Here is a 24,796-nt window from a genome sequence, read left to right as displayed (position 1 = left end):
AGACTGTATCAGATACTTCACAAATGCCGAGAAGCTGAGATGTGCTGTGGGGATTTTCTGCACCCATAAATAGCCAATGTTTCAATATCAACTAATTCAACTGTAATATAAAATTCAAGAGGCAGCACAGAATAGTAGTTAGAAGCATAGATTTTAGAGCCAAACTCCCTGGATTTGAGCACTGCTCTGTTGCTTAATAGCTATGTGACTTTAGGCAAGTTACTTCCTTTCTGTGCCTCAATTTCACCATCTATAAAATGGGAATAATATTAAATGGAACCGTATGAAAGTGCCATCTTTGTTGGTCAAAAGCTGATTATATAGAAATAATTTAATTATGTCTGCAATTTAATTATTTCTGGTTCAATTTAAGCTCTTATCACTTAGCATCATTATGAAAATTAAATATGCTAATTTGTGTAAAGTACTTAAAACAGTACCTGGCACAAAAATGGATACCGTATACAGTCAGTGGAAAATGAATGAGCAAAGGAGCAAATTAATGAGGAATGGACTGATAGATGTATAGGAAAGAACAAATTAAATAAAACTGGCTAATATATATTATATAGTGATAGCTACCATAAGCTTAAAATTCATCGGAACTTAAACATATTCAGCATAAGTTAAGCAGTTTAGAGTAAACAGGAGCTTATTTGTTTCTTAAGATGAATATTGATTTATATGCATATTTTCCCTAGTAGACTTGTGTTAATTTTTGGAACTGCTCTAACTACCAGCCCAGTACCTGGCTCAACAAATGTTTGTTGATTGAATTAAAAAACGACCAATTAAATGAATGATTGCAGGCACACGTGCCAGGAGTGTTTTGAGATCTGATTTGGTCCTGTTTCAAAATCCCAAGGGAAGTTTTCAGTTTCCAAGGAACATATAAGAATCAACTCAATTTTTGAAACACAGCCAGGTCCACTTCCTTCTGAATGTTAACTTTCTTGATCAGATAAACTGGGCCTGGAGACATCAACGAAGTTTTCCACAGGTTCAAAATATCCTGCTGCTGCTGCTGCTGCTGCTGCTAAGTTGCTTCAGTCTTGTCTGACTGTGCGACCCCGTAGACAGCAGCCCACCAGGCTCCGCCGTCCCTGGGATTCTTCAGGCAAGAACACTGGAGTGGGTTGCCATTTCCTTCTCCAATGCATGAAAGTGAAGTCCTAGACAGTTGCAAAGGGACCAGATCTGGCCCCCTAAAGTTGGTGACAAGCTACAGTACAGTTTAATAATCAGAAGAAAGCTTCTGGTTAACCAGAGCTCCCTCGTCCATAGGGCCTTGCTGCTGCTGCTGCTGCTGCTGCTAAGTCACTTCAGTTGTGTCTGACTCTATGCGACCCTATAGGCGGCAGCCCACCAGGCTCCTCCGTCTCTGGGATTCTCCAGGCAAGAACACTGGAGTGGGTTGCCATTTCCTTCTCCAATGCATGAAAGTGAAAAGTGAAAGTGAAGTCGCTCAGTCGTGCCCGACTCTAGCGACCCCGTGGACTGCAGCCCAGCAGGCTCCTCTGTCCATGGGATTTTCCAGGCAAGAGTACTGGAGTGGGGGTGCCATTGCCTTCTCCGATAGGGCCTTGAATCTAGGTAATAGTTACCGACACTCAATAAGAGGGAGCAGGAGGCCGTAAATCCTCCCCTAGGAAAGAGGAGATGGATTACATCATTGCAGTCTGCACCCTCCTTAAAGACCTCCCGTTTCCCCTGCCCAGTACTTCATCTGTCTAGAAAGGAACAGTAGCTGACTCCAAGCTCCCCACATCTACTGAGAAAGCACACGCCAGCAAGTTTCCATAGAAGTTAGACTTGGCTTTTCTCTTGGCCTTCAATCTGTTTTTTAAAGTATACAAGGAAGATATTTCCCTGATGGTCCAGTGGCTAGGTCTCTGTGTGCTCCCAATACAGGGGGCCTAAGTTCTATCCCCGGTCAGGGAACTAGATCCCAAATGCCGCAACTAAAGATCGCATGTGTTACAACTAAGACTTGGTGCAGCCAAATAAATAAATATTAAAAAAAAAAATCAGAGGAGATGTGATCAGCAGAGACCAACCTCAGACCCATCTCTTACAGTGACATAAGACCAAAAATTTCTGACTCAGGAGGTCTCATTCTTAAACTCATAATGTGCCAAAGTCCAAAAGAAAGAACAAATTTATTACAACAACAACAACAAAAAGCCAAGACTTACCAGGAGGCAGGGGTAAAAACAAAGTGTTAGTAGCTTCCAAAATCCTGGTCATGATGTGAAAGACCGCAAACTCAGCAGCACTTGCCTGTCTATTGCTGCAGGTCAAAGAACAAAGCAGCAATTCAGCCAAGCAGCTCACTTCCAAAACCCCATTTGCACATAAGCAGTGGCTCTGAGTGCCACGTCCAGATGAAATTCATGCTATCCATGAAAGGCAGTACCCTATGGAAAGCTTCACAGATATGATGATGACCATTGTTGTAATGCCTAGAATCTAACGAGACAGTAGGCACATAAATGACAAATTGCGTTAACTCAAATTCCCCTTTTTGGTAGTACTGAGCTTATGTGCCCCTCCCTCCTCACCAAGCATATACCAAAGAAAGAGAACGGGTGAAGCAGCAGGGGCATAACTTTAAATGTTGAGTTCAGAACTAGGACGGATGGTGTAAGAACTTGTGAAAGTTACTTTCATCTACTAAGTTTAATCAAGGCTTCACTAATACTGGCAGCAGAGTTTTTTAGCATTTTGCACACCAGAATAAAACAGAGCAAGAAATACTTGCGTACAAGTGGAGAGCCCAGGGATGAAGATTATGTTTCCTCCAACTGGCTTCCAGTATTTGGCAAATGAGATCCAGCTAGAGGGTAAAGAGAGTCTGTTAACCTCCATTCACACCCTTCCCCCTCAGGAGCCCCTACAGCTCTGCTTCCATAGCTCTAACAGGCACTTCAGGGCAGCTGGCATTCTGGCTGTGCCTGGACATAGACCCAGCCTTTCAGAGGTCAGTTCTGAAGCCCTGGAGTTCAAAATGGAAAGACTGAAAATGAGCAGCCACATCTAACAGAGCATCCACTGTCATCGTGGGTAGTGCCCCAGCGGGGCTTCCCCACAGCTAACCGGCCCCACCACTCACAACACAGGCCCTCAGTCACAGGCCTTTGTCCCCCAGTGAAGGTCAAGTGCAACAGGGTTTTGCCTTAGGCCTGTTATGTGGCAAGGGTGACACGGTAGACAGCTGAGAGAGGAAAGGCAATTCTGAACAGAAGGGAGGTCCCGAGCATGGTTGTGAAGGAAAACTAGGTTCAAGTCAAGTTCTACGTTTCACTAGCTTGTCAGCAATAGGACAGTGTTCCAGGAATTGTTATCAGGACCACAAACCCATGCACTGCACATGTAGGCAAAGGACAGGAGCAAAATTGGGAAGAGTTTCCATATGAGCACAGACAGACACTATTTATTCTCAGTGATATAGATTCTCAGTCTCTCCCTGGCTGAAATCATGTAAGATAACACACAAGCAATATAATCAGGTTCTGAAGCAACTTCCCAGGATTTATTTTTAAAGGCTGTCCAGTCACCCTCCTAGGAGGGGACTGGGAGACGCAGATGTTTGCTTCTGGGCAGGGCAAGCAGCTTTGGCATCAGTCAGTGACTGCTGGGTTGGAAAGGCAAGGGGCACCAAGTCTCAGTTTTCTGAGACTACATTGCTACCATTTCTGGTCCTATTGGTTCTAGGAGCTGTTAGCACAAACTAGTGTCACGTGGATTTTTTTTTTTAATATGATTAACTAAAGGGAAGACTGATGCTTGAAGAAAAACCCTAACACTCTGGAAGAGGATGTTTAAAGTCAAAAGAAGGATGATACATGACATGATAAATAACTGTGCATTATGAAAGGACATGGAGAAGGCAATGGCACTCCACTCCAGTACTCTTGCCTGCAAAATCGCATGGACAGAGGAGCCTGGTTGGCTGCAATCCATGGGGTCTCGAAGAGTTGGACATGACTGAGTGACTTCACTTTCACTTTTCACTTTCATGCATTGGAGAAATGGCAACCCACTCCAGTGTTCTTGCCTGGAGAATCCCAGGGACAGGGGAGCCTGGTGGGCTGCCATCTATGGGGTCGCACAGAGTCGGACACGACTGAAGCAACTTAGCAGCAGTAGCAGCAGCATGAAAGGACAAAGAAAGGGGCTTCCCTGGTGGCTCAATGGTAAAGAATCTGCTGCCAGTGCAGAAGATACAAGTTGGATCGCTGGTCCAGGAGGATCCCACATGCTGCCCAGCGAATAAATCCGCACACCACAACTATTGAGCCTGTGCTCTAGAGCTTGGGGATAGCAACTGTTGAACCTATGCACTGTAACTACTGAAGCCCATGCACCCTTGAGCCTGCGTTTTGCAACGAGAAGCTACCGCAACGAGAAGCTTACACACTACAACAAAGGGCAGCCCCCACTTGCAATTGGAGAAAAGCCTGCACAGCAATGAAGACCCAGCACAACCAAAAATAAATAAACAAAAAAAAATTTTTTTTAAAGGACAGTGAAATCAAGTCAGTATCAACATAAGAAAGATCAGTAACACATTTGTAAAGTGAGCTCCTTTTCTACTGCAAAGAATTATTATTTAAGAAAGTTCCAATGCCCCGCTTGTACACATTAGTATATGCAAATACCAACCTTTCCTAATATAGTAAAAACTATAAAAGTCAAACTTTGCTGTAGAAATTCAAATATATCATTTAAAAACAGATACCAGTGACTGCAATAAAAGGGGAAAACTATAAAAATTGAACATGAAATTAAATCAGAGCCATATCCAATAAATTGAATCTTCTGGAGTTCAATGCAAAAATATTTGTTCATATTTACACACTAGTTCTATCCAAACTAGAGAAATGGAGTACTGGAGGTTTTTTTTTTTTTCTTTCTCTCGTTCTTTATATTTAAATACTTAAAAATTTTTATCTATCATATTATTTCTAGATTCTAAGTAAGGTCAGGCCTTAGTTCCATACACATTTTGAAAGATACCAAGACAGGCTCAAATTTCAATCCAGCCTCATCACTTCTGTTTACACAAGGACCAGTGTTATTAAGTTCAATCACACAATTTCAATGAGTGGCTACCCGGTGAATGAACTGCCAGTCTCACCTGCAGATTCTAATGTGGTAGTATTTATATAACTGAGCTGGAATCTTGCCTAATTAGGCTGTTGGAGCTAATTAAGAATTGAAGTTCAAGTTCTCTCACGTTGCACAAACCTCCATGTACAGAAATTACTACCTACAGTTTAATAGGGAGCTGGAAAATGCCAAGATGGCATGAACATTTGGCACCCAGGCTGAATTCATCACTGTTCCATGCATATGTAAACAATGTATGCACTGTTCCATAAGCATATATAACCACTACTGGAAGGGAAAAATAAACCACTTCCAAGGCCTGCTCTCCTTGTGTTTTGGTTCTTTTTCCCCTTTCTTCAATCTACAGCATCATATATACAGGTTTGAGGACAGGAGAGATCCAAAATCCTAATATGAAAAACATACTAAACCACATACTGGAAACCAGGGGACCAAGGAGATGGGTTGGGGGAGGGGTGCACGGGTAGAGAAGATAAAGCAAAACCAACCAGTTTTGAAACGTAGTCCAGAACCATCTGTTCAATTTTTTTCTTTTCTACACCCTGTAGATGTCTCAAAAGATGGTCTCTTAGTTCAGACACCATCTGAAAACAGAATGTAGATAAGTCAAAACCTACCCACTCACACCTGCAACTGGTTTGAATTCATTTATTAACATTCTCTATCAATATGAAAAATACTGGACCTGAAGATCCCACTAGCAGAAATGTATAACCCATGATGTTCCTCTGATGGGCATAAATCAGGCAGCACTACCATTTTCCTCAACAGGAATGACTTATGATACACCCAAAGCCCAGTGAGCAGCTTAGAGTCAGGCTGCCAGTCCTGTTAAAATTCTCCAAAGTAGCCAGTGGAGGTTAGCCAGTGGAAATCACTAGGCTCAGCAGTCAAAAGCTTTGGGATCTACCAAAGGATTGAAGTCTACTGCTCCTGGCTCTGGAGAACTAACAGGAGCAACTCTAAACATGGAAAGTCTATGCTAATAGGAAGGAACAGGGTTTGGATGTTTGGAAGGACAGAGGCTGGAATAAAAAGGAAATGCCCCAGGTACCTCCCTCTGTGCAATGGCTAAAACAATTCCATGCAGTTCCCTAACATGCAAAGGTATGGAAAAATTTATTCTGGTGTCTCCAAATGGGCTTGTTTCTGTAGCCGCACTGTTAGGACCATCCCTTGGGCTCCACGATTAGTGTAGCATTCCCAGCTTTTTGCTTTTCTCTCCCCCTCTTCCTTGTCTCTTTTGTCTAAATGCCTTGCTCAGCAACAGACCCTCTTGGCTAGAGAAATCTTTGTACCAATAAGTACCATGGGAATTGTACAACTGACAACACACACACATGTATGTATGTATTTTCTATTAATATCTAAGCAAATTTACAACAGACACCCTGGGCAAAACTAAGCCTATGGCATCCTGGGCCAAGACAGAGTGGTATATTATTTCAGTCTCCTGCATGTATTAAATGATTAAGCTTTTAAAAAAAACATTATTTTTTTCTGGATAAAATATGATGCATATTCTTGTCATTTTAATTTTTCTGTAATAATCATATAGATGAAAACTTACATTGCTCATAATCCTACAATTTACATTAACATTTTGGTTTTTTACTTTCCTTTTTTCCAGTGTGTATAGTCATTCTAATATTTTACAATCTGCTTTTTTATTTAATAGTTTGTCATTAAATATTCTGTATCACACTAGTTGTAACAATTGTACAGTAACCAATTTTATGAAAAAATACTATAATTGAACTATTTATTCCCTTCTTATACATATGGAATATTTATTACTATTAATAATACCACCAAAAAATCTGTATACAAGGGTTGTTTGTCATATCCTTGAGTATTTTGTCAGGCTAAATTCCTAGAAATGGAATTTCTTGGGTCCTGTACTTAGACTTACAGAGACACTGCTGAAATGCCTTCTACTGAGGTTATATTAATGCTAATTTCAAATTCCATTGCATGGACTGTCAAATCCCTCATACTCTGACCCTTCCTAACATAATTTTTAATTTTTGTCAATTTGATAGGCAAAAACAAAAAAATATATAGTTATTCTGTTTGTCATTTGGTTATAGCAATGTTAAGTATTGTTTTTCTTTCTCTGCCCCAACTCGAGATATTTTTAGCCTAAATCAACTTTTGAAAATTCACTGGTAACAGTTTTTGTCCATTTCCCTTCTGGTATGTTGTCCTCTTACTGATTCATAAGCTTTATTTATATGCCAAATGTTATCCTTTTATCACATTATGTGGCAAATATTTTTTTCTAAATATTATTGCTTGCCTTTTTGTTGTTCTGTTTCAAGGTTTCAATCAATCTTCTCCCAATATGTTTACATTCAATACTATACTTAAAAAGCTTTCTCAGTGTTGTCTACTTATTTTATTCAAATTATTTCACAGTTTATTTTTTATATTTATATATTAATTTTATTTAAATAATATATACATTATACTAATTTTTATATTAAATTCATTAATCTGATATTTCTATGGTATAAAGTGGTATTTGGGGTGGGAAAAATCTAATTTAATTGACTTTTCAAGACAGTCAACCACTGATTGATCAACTGACTAAAAATTATTTCTTTTCACATTGATTTTTAAATATTTCATTTATCATTCACCAAATATTCAAAATTAAATCAGAATTTCCTATCTTTGTGTTAGTGCTATATTTTTCCAATTATTGCAGATCAAAAGCACATTTAGATATCTTGTAATGTTGGTCCCACTCTTCCTTATTTTGTTACGCGAGTCACTTAGTCAGTTGTCAGAGAAATTTAATTGGCTTTTTGTTTGTAATTTCATTAAAGCTAGATGCTAAGGATTTGGAAATTATATACTGTTTTTCATTATCTTTTCTAACTGATTAATTCTAATAAAATGAAAATAAATATAGCATTGTCAGTTTACTAACTTACATTATTATTTTTATTCTTTGTTTTTTTAATTTTATTATCTTCCATTTTCCCAGTTGATTATTTTGTTGTTTCATTAGACAATTATACTATCTTCTTTTACTCTTGTTTCTTCTTTCATGGCTAGAATTTTTAGAATAATGTAAAATTTTAGTGAAAACAGCAAGTACACTTAGCTTCTTTCTGATTTTAATAGGAATGCCTCCAAAGTGAGATTAAGAAGGATGTTGGCTACTAGTATGAGACTAAATTTTGTTTAAAATTCCAAGAGTTGAATTATACTTTCATCAACTTTTAGCACCCATAGAATCATTTTTGCCTCTTGGACTAATATTAAGTCTTCCTGGAAATAAGCCCACATGGCCAAGATGTATTTTCAAACAGAGTATTGGAAAGTATTTTAATTAAGCCTGTGGTATCTATATTCACAAGTAAAAGTGGTCATGTCAGATTCTGGTTTAAAGATCATGCTTTTTTTTTTTTTTTTTTTAAATCTTTAATTCTTACATGTGTTCCCAAACATGCACCCCACCTCCCACCAAGTGAGTAAAAAGCTTCCCATCATTCTTCAAAAATACTTTACATAATATGAGAATAATCTGGTCTTTAAAAGTTTGAAAGGACTAACTCATTAGATAGCTTGGGGCCTTTTTTAGAGCTAATCTTTGACATTTTTTCCAAATTATTTTATGGTTATAATACTTTCAGTTTTTCTATTTCTCCTTGGCTCAAGTTTGCAATTTCTATTTGCCAAGGAAACATTGTTTAACTAGAATTTTTAAGTGTATGGCTATGTATTTACACATATTTTTCTCATATTTTTAAACTAGCCTTATCTAAGGTAATAGATTATCCCATTCCTAAGCCTGCACAGCATTACTAATATTTTATTAAATTTTTTAAAAAGTAGTTTTTCAGTTAAAGATGTTTTTCAGATTTAGATGTTTAACTAGTTTGTTTTTTCTTTTTTTAAGATTTTGGATTTACTTGCCAATTCTGCTCTTCAGTTAATTTATTTTGATTTACATCTTTGGTCTTCCTAGCAGTAAGACCTCTTAAGAAAGAATACTTTATTCTTTTGTATTTTAAACCCAAATACAAAGGCCACAGAGATGCTGGTCTTTCCTGTTTTAAATACTCTCAGTGTTATACATTTCTTTATGATGCTTTATAATTATACATTTATTGGGGTGACTGATTAATCTGTGTTTCTCTCACAAGACTACAAATACCAAGAGGGCAGAAATTATATATGTGTTCCTTACTAGTGAACACACAGGGCCTACAGTGGGTGGATGGCAACAACCTTGTGTTGACAGAATGGATGAAAAACAAGATCAGAATGAGAAATACAATCTAGCCCTCTCCCTCTTCCTTGGAGCTCACTGTTTGCCAGCACCAAACGTCCCACTTACCAGCCCGATAAGCAGCTGCTGGTGGTTGTCTTCCTCCTGGAAGAGGGGTGTTAATCTTGGCTCTGAAATTAAACAGAGTGATAGTCAAGCAGGGTGGTTTTTAGGAAATGACCAGAAGGAAGAGGCCTCAGTCTGGGCTTTCCTTCTCTGAGTCATTGGGAAAATATAACACTTTCCTGACAGGATGAAAACTTTTCTTTCAGTGTGACCCTGTCCTACACGCTGCAACTTATCCTTCAGGTGGTATGCAGGGAGCACTGTGAACCAGAGAGAGGCACAGACTGAAAGAGAGAGAGAACACAAGGAACACATTCCCAGCACCAATGCCCTCTGGCTTAAATTTCTCTTCAATGTGGAGACATGTCACTGAGATCCTCTGCTTCACAGGAGACTAAACAACTCAGGTCCTCTCTTAAACCTAAGGAGTGGCAAACCCAGGAACAGGGACTGAGTGGAAGGATCACGTGCCTCCCTTCTTTCTGACTCCAACTTGTAGTTTATAGAATTACTGAGGTGAGGGGACCAGTCACCGCAGTCAGTTACTGTGGCAAATAATAACTGGCACAAGTTATTGGACTGAAAATGTAGTTAGACTGAGATGGAAAAGTGGCGTGTAAAGTTAAACCAAATGGCACTTTCTCCACCATGATTTGCACTGTACCAGCAAGACTGAAGGGGCAGGCAAACGCTGTCTCTAGGAAGACCTCCTAGAGCACCTTCATGCCCCATCTTCCTCTGCCAAAACCTGAGTCACAGTGCTGGTCAAGAGGTAGAACTGCCCCGGTTAGGGAGCTGAGGACTCCTTTCAGGAGGGCACAGATGCTTCTTGACTCCTTGGGATAAATCCTAACTGGATTCTACACAACCTTCATGATGAAAAATTCAAAACTAGGGCCCAGCAGTTTTCATGGTTGTTCCGCATTTCATAAAGAATGTTCTCTTCTGACAGTGGCTTTCTTCCTAGGAAACTAGCACAAAGAATGTGAGAGGAAGTTCCCTAAAGTGCATCAAGACAGAATGACTAGTAATAAATGCAAACGGCCCTGAAGTACAGGAGCAGAAGGAGCTCTAACCAGACTTTGGAGCAGAAGATACAGAAACCTCAGCCAGACCAGACACACGTCCCATACTACAAATCCCCGAGTGATGCAAGAAGGGGAGCCTGCGAGCATGTGCACACCCCTGGCTGACTGCTCCTGCCTGGGGCTGGTGGCAGAGCCCTGGCTTCAGGCCGGGACGACCCAGGGCTGCTCAGTGACTTCACTGCTCACGTGAGCTGTGTGCACAGCTGCAGGATGTGCAGCAAAGCACTGTATAAAATAATTTCCATTAGGGTCACCCAGCATATAACTAAACATCCAAGCCCATAAAACAACATAAAAACTACAGCTTAGGGGAAAAAAAAGGGCAAGGCTGACCTTTAAGAGGTGTGAAAGAGTCCTACAGATAGATAGCTGGAGAGAGAATAGCTCTAGGCCAAGGGAAGTACACCCTGCAAGTACAGCCAGCTAGCATGTTAATTAGATCAGTTCTACAGGGAAACAGGAGGAAAACCTACAGTCAGGGAGTCCTACAGCAAAAGTACATTCAGCAGCTGTTCCCAAAGGACCTGGTGCCAAGAGAGACATGGAAGGAACTGGGAGTCGCTCTGACAGGAAGATAGTAAAGGGTATTGCCTTCACTGAGCTAGTGGAAGTGATTTCCCGGCCAACCCACAGTGGGAGGAGGAATGGTGTTACAAACAAACAACTGACTGAAATCCAGAAGGCTTTATTACAGGTCTTTTCTTACCCAAATTCTTTGCTTCTAGGTTAGAAATCACCCTACAAGAAAAATTAGCCAATGTTATTCACACAGGAAACATTAATAAAAAAAAATAAAAACCCACAATACCATACAAAGATATTATCGTTTAAAAACCCATAAAACCACTGCAGAAACTGTTCTCAGGCTGCTGAAAACCTCAAAAACTTTAATCAACTTGGCAAAAGCCACATTAAGCAATTATAAAATCTCAAAACTCTTTAGTGCAAACAATGACGGTAATTTAGAACAATTGCAGCTCTCAGTTATTGGAAATAATGGGAACAGAAAATAGAACAGGGGTTGGAATGGGGCCTCAGCTTGTAGCACTCTGAGATGACTCATCTGCGCAGAAAACATGCTTTCAAAATAAGAGCAGGTTCACCAGCCGACTAACTCTTATTTAAAATCAACCCACTACTTGTACCCCTCTAAAGCGATCTATTAATAAGCGCTTTCATTACTACTTATTCCTTGAGTCATCCATCCCCAGGATGCAAATCTAAAAGGTTTAACATACAAACTTTTCCCACAAGAAACTCTAGCTCCAATCTGCAAAGCAGGGCTCGGTGGCTGCTGACAGCATCATCTCATTGAGAATACAACAAAAGTAATAAGCTACTTCCCTGAAAGGCAGCCAGCAAAGTAATTACAAAAGATAGCCATCTTATAGCTATAATAGTCCTTCATTTTACTTACTTTATTGCATTATCAAGAATATTTCTCACATACACCGTAGACCTTCTTTTTCCTGTTTTCTAGGAGTGAAAATACATCAGAGGTATGGAAGGTAAAGGTTTTGTGGGTGACATTTTTCACACTAAGGTCATAATACAATATAGTTAAGAGTTCAGAAAAAAGGAGACTTTCTTTCAAGGTAATCACAACACCTAGATTCTTAAAAAATTGGCTTAAAAAACTTTTATTCTGAACCTATTACAAGTTTTCGGGGACCTGCAAGTCCAACTATATTTTATATATCAATACAATAACACTACAACTCTAGCCAACAATGCTACAGAGAAGAGCTCACACACTCTTCACCCAGCCTCTCCCAGTGTTCATCTCTTATATAAACAACAGCAGTGCAATACCCAAACCAGTGAGCATACAGTTTTGCCATCTTATCACATGTATAGATTCACATATGACAATGTACAGCCGTAATCCAGATACAGAACTGCTCCATCACCCCCAAGATCTCCCTTGTGTTACCCCTTTATAGGAGTCATATTCACTCTTTTGCTTTCAACCATTCCTAACCTGTCTGTCTGCGCTCAGTTGATCAGGTGTGTCCGACTCTCTGTCACTCTATGGATTGTAGCCAGCCAAGCTCCTCTGTCTATGAGATTTCCCAGGCAAGAATACTGGAATGGGTTGCCATTTCCTCCTCCAGGGGATCTTTCCCATCAAGGGATCAAACCCACATCTCCTGCACTGGCAAGTGGATTCTTTACCACTAAGCCATCAGGGAAGCCCTCCCTAATTCCTGCTGCTTCTGCTGCTGCTAAGTCGCTTCAGTCGTGTCCAACTCTGTGCGACCCCTAACTACTAGCAACCACAAATTTGGGAACCTATAGATTTTTAAAATTACTTTTTAACTATGTAAGTAATGCAAGAACACATCTGAGACTCGAACGTGAATCCCACTTCTACTATGAATGTGTTGTGTGTGTCCCTTAACCTCTTTGCGCTTTAATTTCCTCTTGAAGAGAAAGAGATCACAGAAAACCTTGGTCTGCCTACTGGGGATCAGCAGCACTAATGAACAGTGCCTGGCAACAGTGGCGAGTGCTGGACCTAAGCCAGCTTTATGACATAAGGGCCTCACCTAACCTAACCTGCTGGGCTTCTTGCTCTCCTTTCAGGAACCCACACATACCTCTTCTGAGATCAGGTTGTGCCACTCTCTCCTGACCATGCTGTTGTTATAGTGTAAGTGTGGCTTGGAGTACTTCACATATTCCAGGTTAGAGTTTAGTTTTTCCCAGTAGCCCTTAAAGCTATGCACCTGTAAGAGACAAAAACATCAGTGGGCTCGAGAAGCAGGTTCTGTGGCCTGAACTACATAGCACGGCCCATGCAGGCCTTCCTACAAAGCTCTCATGAGGCAGCATTTCTGACCATATACTTCCCACAAGGGATGGTAGTCTTGTCCCGACAGGAATTCTAAAACAGACTCAAAGAGGCTTGCCTCCCTCCCTTTCTTTTCAAGCCCCTTTTACACACAGAGAGAGCTGCTCACTTCCCCAAGCCAGTGTGACTCCCCCTGGGTGAAGGCTAAGCAGGGAAGCCTGCTTTGAACACATCAAGTCATTTCCTCCCCAGAGACCCATTCTGACTCAGGTTATATCAACAATGCCCTGTTCAGTGACAGAACGGTCACAAGATTTGGATCACATGGAAGTATAGGTTTACTTTCCAGTTAAGTTTATTTACTTCCAAAGGGTCTTTTTCAAAACTCAAGAATCAGAATGGTGAAGTGAACTCCTTTCACACTCAGTTGTCAATTACTTCAAAATGGAATTAGCTGGCAACCATCTCCCTCTAGGTTTTTGACATATTGATATCACTGTACTAGCCCGAAGCAAAAAATATTCATTATGTTCATTTTAAAATAAAATGCTATAGTAATATATTTTTAATGTTAAAGGATATCCTGACAAAAAATTGTTTTTGCAAATTAATGAAGACAGATTCATGATACCTATTATCTTGCCAAAATATATGCATTTATAAAAGATTTGACTGGGATCAAGGGTGCAATGCGTGGCCAGGAAACAAAGTGACCTTAATGCCTACAGCGGGAACAGACTTGGCTGTATTACAAGGGAAAAAAAAAGAGAACTTTAAAAAAATGCCCCATCAAGAAAAATGCCCTTTGTTAAGTAATAGCACATCACCCAAATTCTTACTGAAAGCACAGTCACAAGTGGCTTAAAATGGATACCGGTATCAGGAAAGTGCGTTACATAACAAAACGAACTTGCTATTTTAGAAGCTTGAAAGGCCTGTCCAGCCAACACCCATTTTCACAGAGACAGGAAGAGCTATGTCCAAGAAATTGTTATTTCCAGAGGAAATCGGAAACCAGGAGTCAGGTCCCACTCTACACCTGCCCTACCTCTCTTATCTTTTCTTTCCCTGTCCATACCTTGATAGTGGATACATCTTTGCCCACCATTTTGTCTCCCTTATATTGCAAGCAAACCCTGGAGACAACTGACAGAATGAGGACCCTGACAGGAAGTCGCTACAGCTTTTCTTGCTGCAGCTATTCTACATCTGAGTTTAGGCTGCTGCTGCTGCTACGGCTGCTAAGTCACTTCAGTCGTGTCCGACTCTGTGTGACCCCACAGACGGCAGCCCACCAGGCTCCCCCGTCCCTGCGATTCTCCAGGCAAGAACACTGGAGTGGGTTGCCATTTCCTTCTCCAATGCATGAAACTGAAAAGTCAAAGTGAAGTCGCTTAGTCGTGTCCGACTCTTTGCGACCCCATGGACTGCAGCCAACCAGGCTCCTCCATCCATGGGGTTTTCCAGGCAAGAGTACTGGAGTGGGGTGCCATCGCCTTCTCCAACTAGTGCCCAAAGCCAGCAAATTAACTGGTGTTGTGGTGCCATCTAGTGGTCAGTTATGCATCTAGTTCTGCCTGCTTTGCATTGGAGACCCACTGCTCGGTCCACCCAACCTTGCCCAGGATGAGACAGGGGAGGAAGGAATGATGATGTCCTACCTGGGCAAGCCCCTCTTCCCCTCAGGCCAACGGCATCCTTCTGTCAGAAGACCCTATTTTCATACTCACACTGCGGCTCCCAAACTACCTTCCTCTCACCCTCACCCCATTAAAAAAGTCCCTTTCCTCATAACCTTGTCTTAGTTGAGAATAGGCAGATAAAACAAGTCCAAGGACATGTTTGAGGCGGTCCTGAGTCTAATGATTGTATGTAAAACAGAGTATGTGTTCTTATGAGCACTTCTCTGGGATGAAGGTCTACAGTTTATATCCATTTCAAAGGAATCCATAGCTTAAAATAGTTAAAACTACTGAGGTAGAAGGGAACATTAAGTTTTAAAACAATAACTTACATTTAAATAAGGGTAGCCAAAAGCCCCAGAAATATTTTAATATTTGTAGGTCTATTTAATATGGGTCGGAGAAGGCAACCCTTCTCCAGGCCTCCAACTCCCAGGATGGAGGGGCCTGGTGCGCTGCAGTCCATGCGGTCTGGAAGAGTCGGACACGACTAAGCGACTTCACTTTCACTTTTCACTTTCATGCATTGGAGAAGGAAATAGCAACCCACTCCAGTGTTCTTGCCTGGAGAATCCCAGGGACGGGGGAGCCTGGTGGGCTGCCGTCTATGGGGTCGCACAGAATCGGACACAACTGAAGTGCCTTAGCAGCAGCATTTAATACGGGTAGGTGACTGAAGGAGGTCACTGGGCTGGATGTTACAATATGGATATTGAGAGAGCGCAAACAGTTAATGGCATATGTCACTACTTGGTATCTACTAGATAAGGAGGCAATTTTTTAAGCTATGAAAATTTACGAAGATCATTATAAATTGGAAGGTCTATTTGGAAGTCTGTGCTTAGTCACTCAGTCATATCCAACTCTGCGATCCCACGGACTGTAGCCTGCCAGGCTCCTCTGTCCATGGGGATTCTCCAGGCAAGAATACTGGAGTGGGTTGCCATGCCCTCCTCCAGGGGATCTTGCCAAGCCAGTATCGAACCCAGGTGTCCCACACTGTAGGCGGATTCTTTGCTGTCTGAGCCACCACGGAAGCCCAAGAATACTGGAGTGGATAACCTATCCCTTCTCCAGGGGATCTTCCCGACCCAGGAATCGAACCGGGGTCTCCTGAACTGCAGGTGAATTCTTTACCAGCTGAGCTACAAGGGAAGCCCATTTGGAAGTCTTGGAAATAGATAAGACCCAGAAGATGAAAATGGATACATAAGTGAAAAGTGAAGAGAGGATGTTCCAGGTGCAGCTCCCAGAAAATGAGCAAAGATTCAGACCATAGACAGAGCTTTAGAAAAAGTAGAGAAAACAAGCCATGGCACTTCAATCTCTGCAGTGAATATATCTGCCCCTAGGGTATGACTGCCAACCTCAGTTAACCACCTGGGTCCCATTCCCTAGACTCCTACTGGTGTGGGCTGTGACCTGGGCCTCATGAGTTTTAGACATTCCCCAGGCATGTCTAGTGTTCAACCTGGGCTGAGAACATGCTTGAGCACATCCAGGTCATGGCAGTCTCTTAGCCACTCTCGAAGGTTCTCATCTACATCTCTGGCTTAAAGGCTGATGAAGAACCACCTGCCTGAAGACTTGCAATTGTGTTGTGACGTAACAGGACATACCGTTAGAGAGGAGGTTCAATCTAACCTTCAAAGAGTCTTCAAATGCCAAAGTAACACCAGCACATTCCTTGACCCAGAGAGTAAAAGAAACACCAAGGTAAAATGCTAGCTGTCGTTACATAGTCTGGGGGGAAGAGGGCGTGGGAGCTACACAATCACACCCTACCCGCCAGCCCGGGAGCACAGAAAGACTCCTCTCTGTCAGCCAGCATTTACTGCACTAGCTGAGTACTAAGCACCGTATTCATCAGGGACAACAGGAGAGGAAAAGCCACGACAATCTAAGAAGCACATTGCCAGCTTCTTGAAAAGAGCTTATAATGCTTTCAAATACACACAAATGCTTTGTAAGAAAATACTCATGAGTTTAGCTACTTCTGGAAGACTCTGGTGTTAGAAGCCATCAGATCCTTAAGGAATGACCCAGGAGCATTTCCCTATGCGGACAGTTTTACACTTTGATTTTTAAGGAAGGAGAATTATTTCAAGTCTCTTCTTGAGAAATAATCTTAATTTGACTTTTAGGTTGACATGAAATAATTACCAAATGTAGCCCACCACAACTAATATTAATTGGAAAAAAAGGACTAAAGGGTTATATTGAGACTGTTTTCCACTTATGTGGGAAATAAATTTGATTTTTTTCTCTTTAAAAAAGAAGTACCAAGAAAGGAAAAAGAAAAAAAAAAAGCACTGTGGTACTTATTGGCTCATCTGCAAGTTACTACCAGGAAAAAAATATCTGCTTCTCATTTCTTAAAGGCCTTCTGGCTTTGATCCTACATCTGCTGATTAACCAGCATCTTCTTTCACAGAAGAGGAAGCCAACTTTACCCTTCATGCCAGGGCTCAACTAGTAAAGGTAAAGCATCAAACTTGTCTCTTCAGTGGATACTATCTCAGTATCAGCTTTTACTTGCAGCCCAGAGAAACACAGTGGCCACTACCTCCAGTACAAACAGAATAAAATAGAAACATCTGTGTGTCCATAAAGCTAGCAAGGTACCATACTAAGCCAAGATGCTCTAAACAGGGCCATCCATACAAGGACAGTGACTTTAACTCCTGAGGCTTCCTGCTAGGAAGACCACATGTGGTATGTGCAAATTCTCCTATTACAAGTGGACTTCCTCCTTCGTCCCAACATTTAGTAAAAAGCTCTCTCTTCTCTTCCCAGCTGGGTAGTACTCATTTTTAATGGGATGTGATTTTTAATGTAATTTACTAAATATGCCTCTAAACTATTACATCTCACGATCAGCTTGTATCTTAAGAAATCCCATGCTAAGATAGTTTCCTAGTCTCAACCTTAAGAATTAAACATTCTGTTCTCCACCAAACTACGAACAAAAGCAGCATAGTCGAATGACTGGCAGAAGAGAAAGAAAAATAGGAATCCTTGACCAGGTCTGTTCCTCAATTTCCATATCTGGGAAGTAAACTGAAGGTACTCCTATCTCTACAGATAATGACAGGAATAAATTTTCCAGCCTGGTGCGCTGTCTCTAACAAGTAGTGTTTCTTTGGACCATTATAAAATTATGTTTCTACAATCTTAATTGAACTTGCCATAATTCTCTGCCTCTAAAAATACGCTATATAGGAATAACTTGTGTTTTTTCTCTCCAACAGTCTATTGACAAAATTCTTCACTTCTGGTCACCAAATTACTTCTGGTGGGTTTCTTCCTCCACATTCATCAATTCTCCAGTGCCAGCAAGGTGTCCTACGATTATCAGACTCCACAGGTTGAGGACTCCATCCCAAAAGGCTGCCCCCTTTTCAAATGCTGATCTCAAGTCCAGATTGCTGCCTGTGATTCTGACCAACTGCCTATCAATCCGAGGTTCCCAGCACCCTCTTCATGGGTTCTATAATATGTTACAGTGGTTCTGAACTCAGGAATACAGTTTACTTCCTATATGCCAGTTGATTATAAATGGATACAACTCAGTAACAGCCAGACTGAAGAGATGCGTAGGGCAGGAATGGGCTCTGAGCTTCCATGTCCTCTTTGGGTGCACCACCCCCACCCCTGCACCTCCATATATTCATCCAACCCATTAAATCTCTGAAAGATTCAACTAGGGTTCTTTATGAAGGCTCCATCACACAGGCACAATTGATTAAACCATTGGCCATCAGTGGCTGAACTCATCTCTAGCCATTCTAGCCTTGGAAGGTGGTGTTGGTAGAGGGCTGAAAGGGCCAACCCTCTAATCACATGGGTCAGTTCTACTGGCTACCAGCTCCACCCTTAGGTGCTTTCCAAAAGTAACTTCATTGACAAACTCAGGTGTGGCTGAAAGGGGCTTGTTAGGAATAATAAGACCTTCTTTTCACCTTTGTGCTCTGGAGCTTTTTCAGGAACTGGAGCACTAAGCATTATAACAAAAGATCTCCCTATAGTTCTTATCACTTAGGAAATCACAAAGATTTTAGGAGCTCTGTGCCAGGAATCATGGAAGAAGATGAAAGATATATTTCTGGTTATATCACAAGATCACATATGTACAAACTAAACTTTGGAAAGTCAATATCTCACACGTAACCAATTGACATTTCTGGTAATACTACACTGTTGTCAAAGCAACAATTCTCATTTTTAAAAACTGTAAGTTGTTAGGATTCAACACTTTGAGTTGCTAAGAAACATTTTCTTCAAGTGATGGTGGCCATCTGCACTGGAAGGGTAAAGGAAAAAAGGTGTCTTTTGTGCCTCACTAAAAGCTCAATTATCTTCACGCTTTGCCCAATTAAAACAGTATTTTTTAAACACTTTTTAAGTGTTTAAGAGAAGAAGCATAATCAAGTGAAAACCACTCTTTCTCCAATTGCTCAGGGGCATCCAGACCGCTGATGGACACTGCAGCAGCCCCCTCACTTAGAGTGGCCATAACTGGGAAAGGGCTTGAAGTCCTTCTCCTTCCCAGTCTCTGGGTCAGATAGTTAATAGTCACAACACAAATGGTTAAATTAAAGCCTTCCTTACTGTATAAAATGAAACTAAAGATGTCTGGCTTAAAAATACTTTAATGAAAATACTCCATTTCTCCATTCTTGACATTCAAGTAAACTATTGTTTCTACTTTTTTTTTTTTTAATTCTTACATGACTTCCTGTGGAAGGGATTAAATCATTCTTAGGAAGGCCATTCTCAATGACATTCCTTTTAAGGTTTTAAGGTGCAGATCTTGTTTTAAAATACTTTTTTGTTTCATTTTTTAAAATTCTTTTGGAAACCATTCTATAAAGGAAACCTTTTGTCTTTCAGATGATAGACTGGTATAAACCAATTAAATTCAATGTCCATATATTAAACATCTATAAAGTACTCCACTTCACACTAAAATTATTTGCACGAAGACCAGAAGGAAAGTGCTCGTCTAGTTTCATTTTGTCCTTCCTTCTCCAGACTCCTTATCAGGGCAGTCATCTTACAAGCAGAATGGAAGCAAGTGTGCTCAGAGCAGACAGGGGTCCCTTGGGCCTCATGGAAAATCCAGCAGCAAGCACACCTTCAAAAGGTAACTTGTGATTCAGGTTAAGGGTGCTCAGAGCCAACTCCTATCAGGGAAGCTGCAAGAATTGTCACATAACGGGCTAGGGAGGGAGGAAAAGCAGGGGGGATATGCTACTACAACAAGATCCATTGCAATATAATTGGGCTGGGACCCGCGGTAGAAGTAGGTCAAAGGCAGCTGCTTATAGTGAGAGGTATTATGCAGGCAGAGATGGGGAAACAAATGAGACCTGTGAGGGCCAAGTGTCTTGTGAACTGAAAGATTCGATAAGTTATGGGGTTGGGGGAGAGGGGCAGGAGCTGGCCAAACCAAACCCAGTACCATCTTCTCCTGAGTCCAAGGGAAAATCCCTCGGCATTCTTATGGCTTCCCTGATGCATCATGTTTGCATGGAAAGGACAGTGAAGAGATCTACAGCTCAAACTTGTCCTATGTAATACTTCTGACTCGTATATGAAAACATGTAGCATCTCGGAAGAACTCCCAAGCATGTTTGGGAACAGTTAATGGGAAATAACTCTCTGCAGAGCCAAATGTTAAAGACAATTAGGGGAGAGTAGAAAAAAGAGAGGAAAAGGCAAAGTGAATAACAAAGAAGGAAATAAATGAACTACATAAAAAAAAATTTTTTACACGCATACACACACACACACACACACACAGAGTACAAAAATAAGCTAGCTTGTTCCCAAGCAAAGACAAATTGTATTCTTAGAATAAATCAGTGGGTAAAAATCTTGAGAACCTTCCCATCAGTGTTTTATACTTAATTTTTAAAATGAAAATATACAATGTTGGTAAGGTTACAGTAAAATTGATAAACCAATAAATCCCTTATAATACTGTAAATTATGGCAACATTTTTTGAATATGAGTTTGGCAATAAAAATCAAAGGCTCTAAAAACTGTCATGGCCTTTCACTCAGTAATACTCCTGGGCATTTAACCTTAGAGGAATAAATAAACAACACACGCACGCACACACACACGCACACACACACACACACACACACACACCAAGAAAAACCTACATAAAAGTATTCACTGCCAAATTATTTTTAATAGCAAATATAATTTTTTCAGTGGGGGCTAGAGACAAACTAAATGTCTCAAAATGGAAGAATGATTAAGTAAACTAAGACACACCAACACAGTGGAAACCTATAGAGTTATAAATCATAATTATAAAATTATAAATCATAATTATGAAAATTATGAAGTTTATGTACCAACATGAAAATGTGTGTGATATACTATAATTCATAATCTTTATTAAATATCACTAGATAGCCAGTTCTACTAGGCAAAATATAAGCACCTGTGACAAAGACCAAGAGGAAATGGGGCAAATAGACAGTTATGTTAGAAATTAAAGAACTGTGGGTGACATTCCTCTCTTCTAAAAATTCCTTCACTGGTTTATTGTGTGTCCATTAAACACATTCTGGATTTGTTGAACTAGTGGTAAAAGCAAAAACAATAAAATTAAAGGATGGAGGTTCTTAATAAGAATCTTTTAAGCTATTAATCAAACCTTTCTTTTACATCATTTTCCTGCTTTTGTAGATCTTCAAAGTTGTCTCACATTGCTGCCTAGAAACCTCTCTTATCCATCTCCACTTAAAGGATGCTTGAAGTCCAAAACCAGGAACCACTAAACTTGCCCCAGTTGGCCCTCTCTCACCCCCAAGGCATCACCACGACCTCAAACGCCCACAACTTCCCCCCAGCTTCCTGGGCCTGGCCTGCTCTTCATGGATTCAAAAGAATCAAATGTAAATACCAAGAGGTACACTGGGCTGCCTGCTGCCAGAAGTTGAGATTTCCCAGCACACAGCAAGCTATAATTAACAGGAGGCAGTGCCAAAAACAACAAAGGAGCTTCAAGGAAACTGCTAAAATACTCCCCAGTTTTTAACAACATACACATTCTTTTCTACTCACCCACCTTACCCCACCCTCCCCATTGTCTTAGAAACTCCTGTGAAACCACCAGACTGTAGAGAGACACTAACGCTGTCGCTTGGCGGGCAGGAAGAAGGTGCTCTGAGACCACAGAGACAGCCTGAACAGGCCACTCTTAAGAAGCAGAAAGCCCGCTCTCAGAACCAGAAGGAAACTAGATAATCCCAGCCCAGGTTACTTAATGGTTTTAAGATTCTGTGGTGTGTGTGTGTGTGTGTGTGTGTTGAGGGGGTGACAAAGTAAATGAAGAGAAAAAAAACCCCACAGCTCTCAGGTCCTCTAGAGAAGACTGAGAGGACTTCCTCCAGCATGGACTGGCTTCAAGCACAGTGGAAAGTATGACTTCTACATGCTTCATATTCTCTGTCTTCAGAAAACCTCCCTCTTTAAAGAGCACTCCTAAGAATTGCCCTGATACCTTCCTTAGAGACTACCACGTAGGAAGGACTGCCTAGACAACCAGCCTTACCCCTCAGCCCACCCTCCCCCGATAGTTTACAATCCCTTCTGGAACCGCCATGACGTTTGGGGCAGGTGACTGTGGAGGCCAGCAAGGAAGCCATGCAGGCCTGGGCTTTTGTCTCTCTGTAAGCACTTACCTTCATAAGAGGCAATGGAATCTCTTCTGTCACAAGGGTTATTCCAGGAATTTCCTGTGGAGGGGGGAAACACACACAACTGCTGAACGTATCAACTACCACCAGCCTGAGCCTTCAGGAAGTGTTTTCTGTGCACACAGAAGCTGAGGGCAGCTCCCAGTTTGCTAACCTCTACTTTAAATAAACCTTGGGGTTTATAAATACTAGTGAACACAGCCTATCTCTTACCTCAGGAAGGAAATATTCTGTAAAGTTACAGTTATGATAGTTGACAGTATCACTAAAGGAAAGAATAAGACTACTATGAAGAAACACAGAATAATGTATTATTTATACATTTCCATTTAAGAACAAAGGAGGCAAATTACATTTGCACCATCAAGTATGATGATAAGGCGGACACTTTCTTCTTCTTTTTTTTTTTACTCCTTTCTCCCTCTTCCCCTTCATTTAAATATATTACGTTGATTCCCATCTCACTACTGGGATTCTTTTTTGACTTCAGTGGAAAACTGTTCTGCACTTCATCCTCCAACATAATTTCAGAAATAAGAGATCTCCATAAAGAGTTTACACAGCACAATCACCATGGCAAATGTGCAAGAGGCAATTCATATCAGGAAACCCAAATAATAACATTCTTCTAACTCATGAGCATTACAACAAAAATTTAAACAAAAAGATAAACTGCCAAAATTGCCACTTATTTTGAAAAGAGTGGTTCCTTGTTGTTACTAATCTCTCAACTTGTCAATTCCTCTTTCATTTCCTAAAAGAAAAGTAGATGATATATGGGAAAATAGAAATAAAATCTAGTATTTGTTTAGAACTCAAATGTCCTGGGTTTCATTAACATACAATATTCCTGAGAAAAATAGCATCACAGGGATGGAGAAATAAATTTTCAGAACATTCAAGCAACTGAGATCTTCACTTGACAGGAGAAAGCCTTTTTAAAGAATCTATACGTGCTTTATTTATCACTACTCAGGAACAGAAATTTCACTACAGTTTTAGGTTATAAATAGCATCTTAAAATAGGCACAACAGGCCTCATTGTCTGCAAAGCATAATTCAGGATTATCTATGTGTAAGAGCACAATACTTCCTAGTATCTTAAAAAATCCAATTCAGCTATTTACAGAAATAATTTATTTCCATATAGTAATAGAAGTATGTAGTAATAGAAGTATGAATTAAAATTTTCTATTGTGGCAAGTATTTATTAAGGGTATAGCATTGAGCATATGCAGATTAGAGAAAAGTAAATGATTTATATCAATGCTAAAATCAAATCATAGGATCATAGAATTTCAGAACTAGGAGAGACTTTTAAGGTAACATACTCTAACCACAAGAACTTTAAAGCAACGTGGTAAACCCTAAAATAAGCTCTGTGCAGTGGTTTAACTGGGTTTTTTCATATTTTTCATATTGTATTTCTCATAGGACTGCCTGATGTCACTCTATGTGTCCACAAAGTTCCTCTGCCCCACAAAAAAGGAGAAACACAAATGTGAAGAACTGTCTGTCAGGGTGACAGTCACACAGCATCCCAACTAACATATTCTCAACCCTGGGAACTAGAGGTCCTGTTTAGCCTCCCAGACACTGAACACAGGATAGTGACAGCCAGCATCGGTGGCGAGGGGAGGAAGCTGAAATGTACATTTCCTGCTTCTGGCCAGGATGGAGGTGGGGGTTAACCTGCAAACTTCCTGCCACTTTACCACAGAGTCTGCACGTTTGAAGAACCCTTGTTCTTCAAACAGTGAGGACCTGGAGAAGAAACAAGCTCAGATCTTCCCTTATAACTTCACAACGAGGCATGAAAGTTTAACAGCTCTAACAGTGAGAGACAAGAAGAAAGGGCCTTTGGGAAAACACTTCCATTGTGTATGTCAAAAATTCAGAAATTCATCAAACATGGGACTTCCCTGGCTGGAAGACTAGTGATTAAGTCTTCCCTAGTGGTTAAGACTCCATGCTCCCACTGCACAGGGCCCAGCTTCGATCCCTGGTAGGGGGAACTAGGATCCTACAT

The 24,796-nt window shown here is 40.7% G+C and overlaps 1 protein-coding gene across 3 annotated transcripts in view; it reads right to left on the bottom strand.

Moving 5' to 3' along the window:
• The window catches only part of GSAP (gamma-secretase activating protein), an 89,138-nt gene that overhangs the window by 9,257 nt on the left and 55,085 nt on the right, over positions 1-24,796 (bottom strand). For 2 of the 3 annotated variants that reach the window (XM_042249168.1, XM_027968572.2), the window contains exons 19-26: positions 22,753-22,806; positions 13,170-13,298; positions 11,987-12,045; positions 11,276-11,307; positions 9,485-9,546; positions 5,622-5,717; positions 2,766-2,836; positions 2,196-2,290 (exon numbers count right to left, since the gene is read on the bottom strand). In XM_042249168.1, coding sequence (XP_042105102.1) covers positions 2,196-2,290; positions 2,766-2,836; positions 5,622-5,717; positions 9,485-9,546; positions 11,276-11,307; positions 11,987-12,045; positions 13,170-13,298; positions 22,753-22,806 — 598 coding nt within the window. Of the gene's footprint in view, positions 1-715; positions 1,646-2,195; positions 2,291-2,765; positions 2,837-5,621; positions 5,718-9,484; positions 9,547-11,275; positions 11,308-11,986; positions 12,046-13,169; positions 13,299-22,752; positions 22,807-24,796 lie in introns of those variants that run through there. The other variant, XM_042249169.2, reaches the window with a different exon arrangement.

Source organism: Ovis aries, chromosome 4 (assembly GCF_016772045.2).
Source record: "Ovis aries strain OAR_USU_Benz2616 breed Rambouillet chromosome 4, ARS-UI_Ramb_v3.0, whole genome shotgun sequence".
Classification (NCBI taxonomy): domain Eukaryota; kingdom Metazoa; phylum Chordata; class Mammalia; order Artiodactyla; family Bovidae; genus Ovis; species Ovis aries.
The sequence above is the reverse complement of the archived record's forward strand: the minus strand, read 5'-3'. Positions and strand labels throughout refer to the sequence as shown.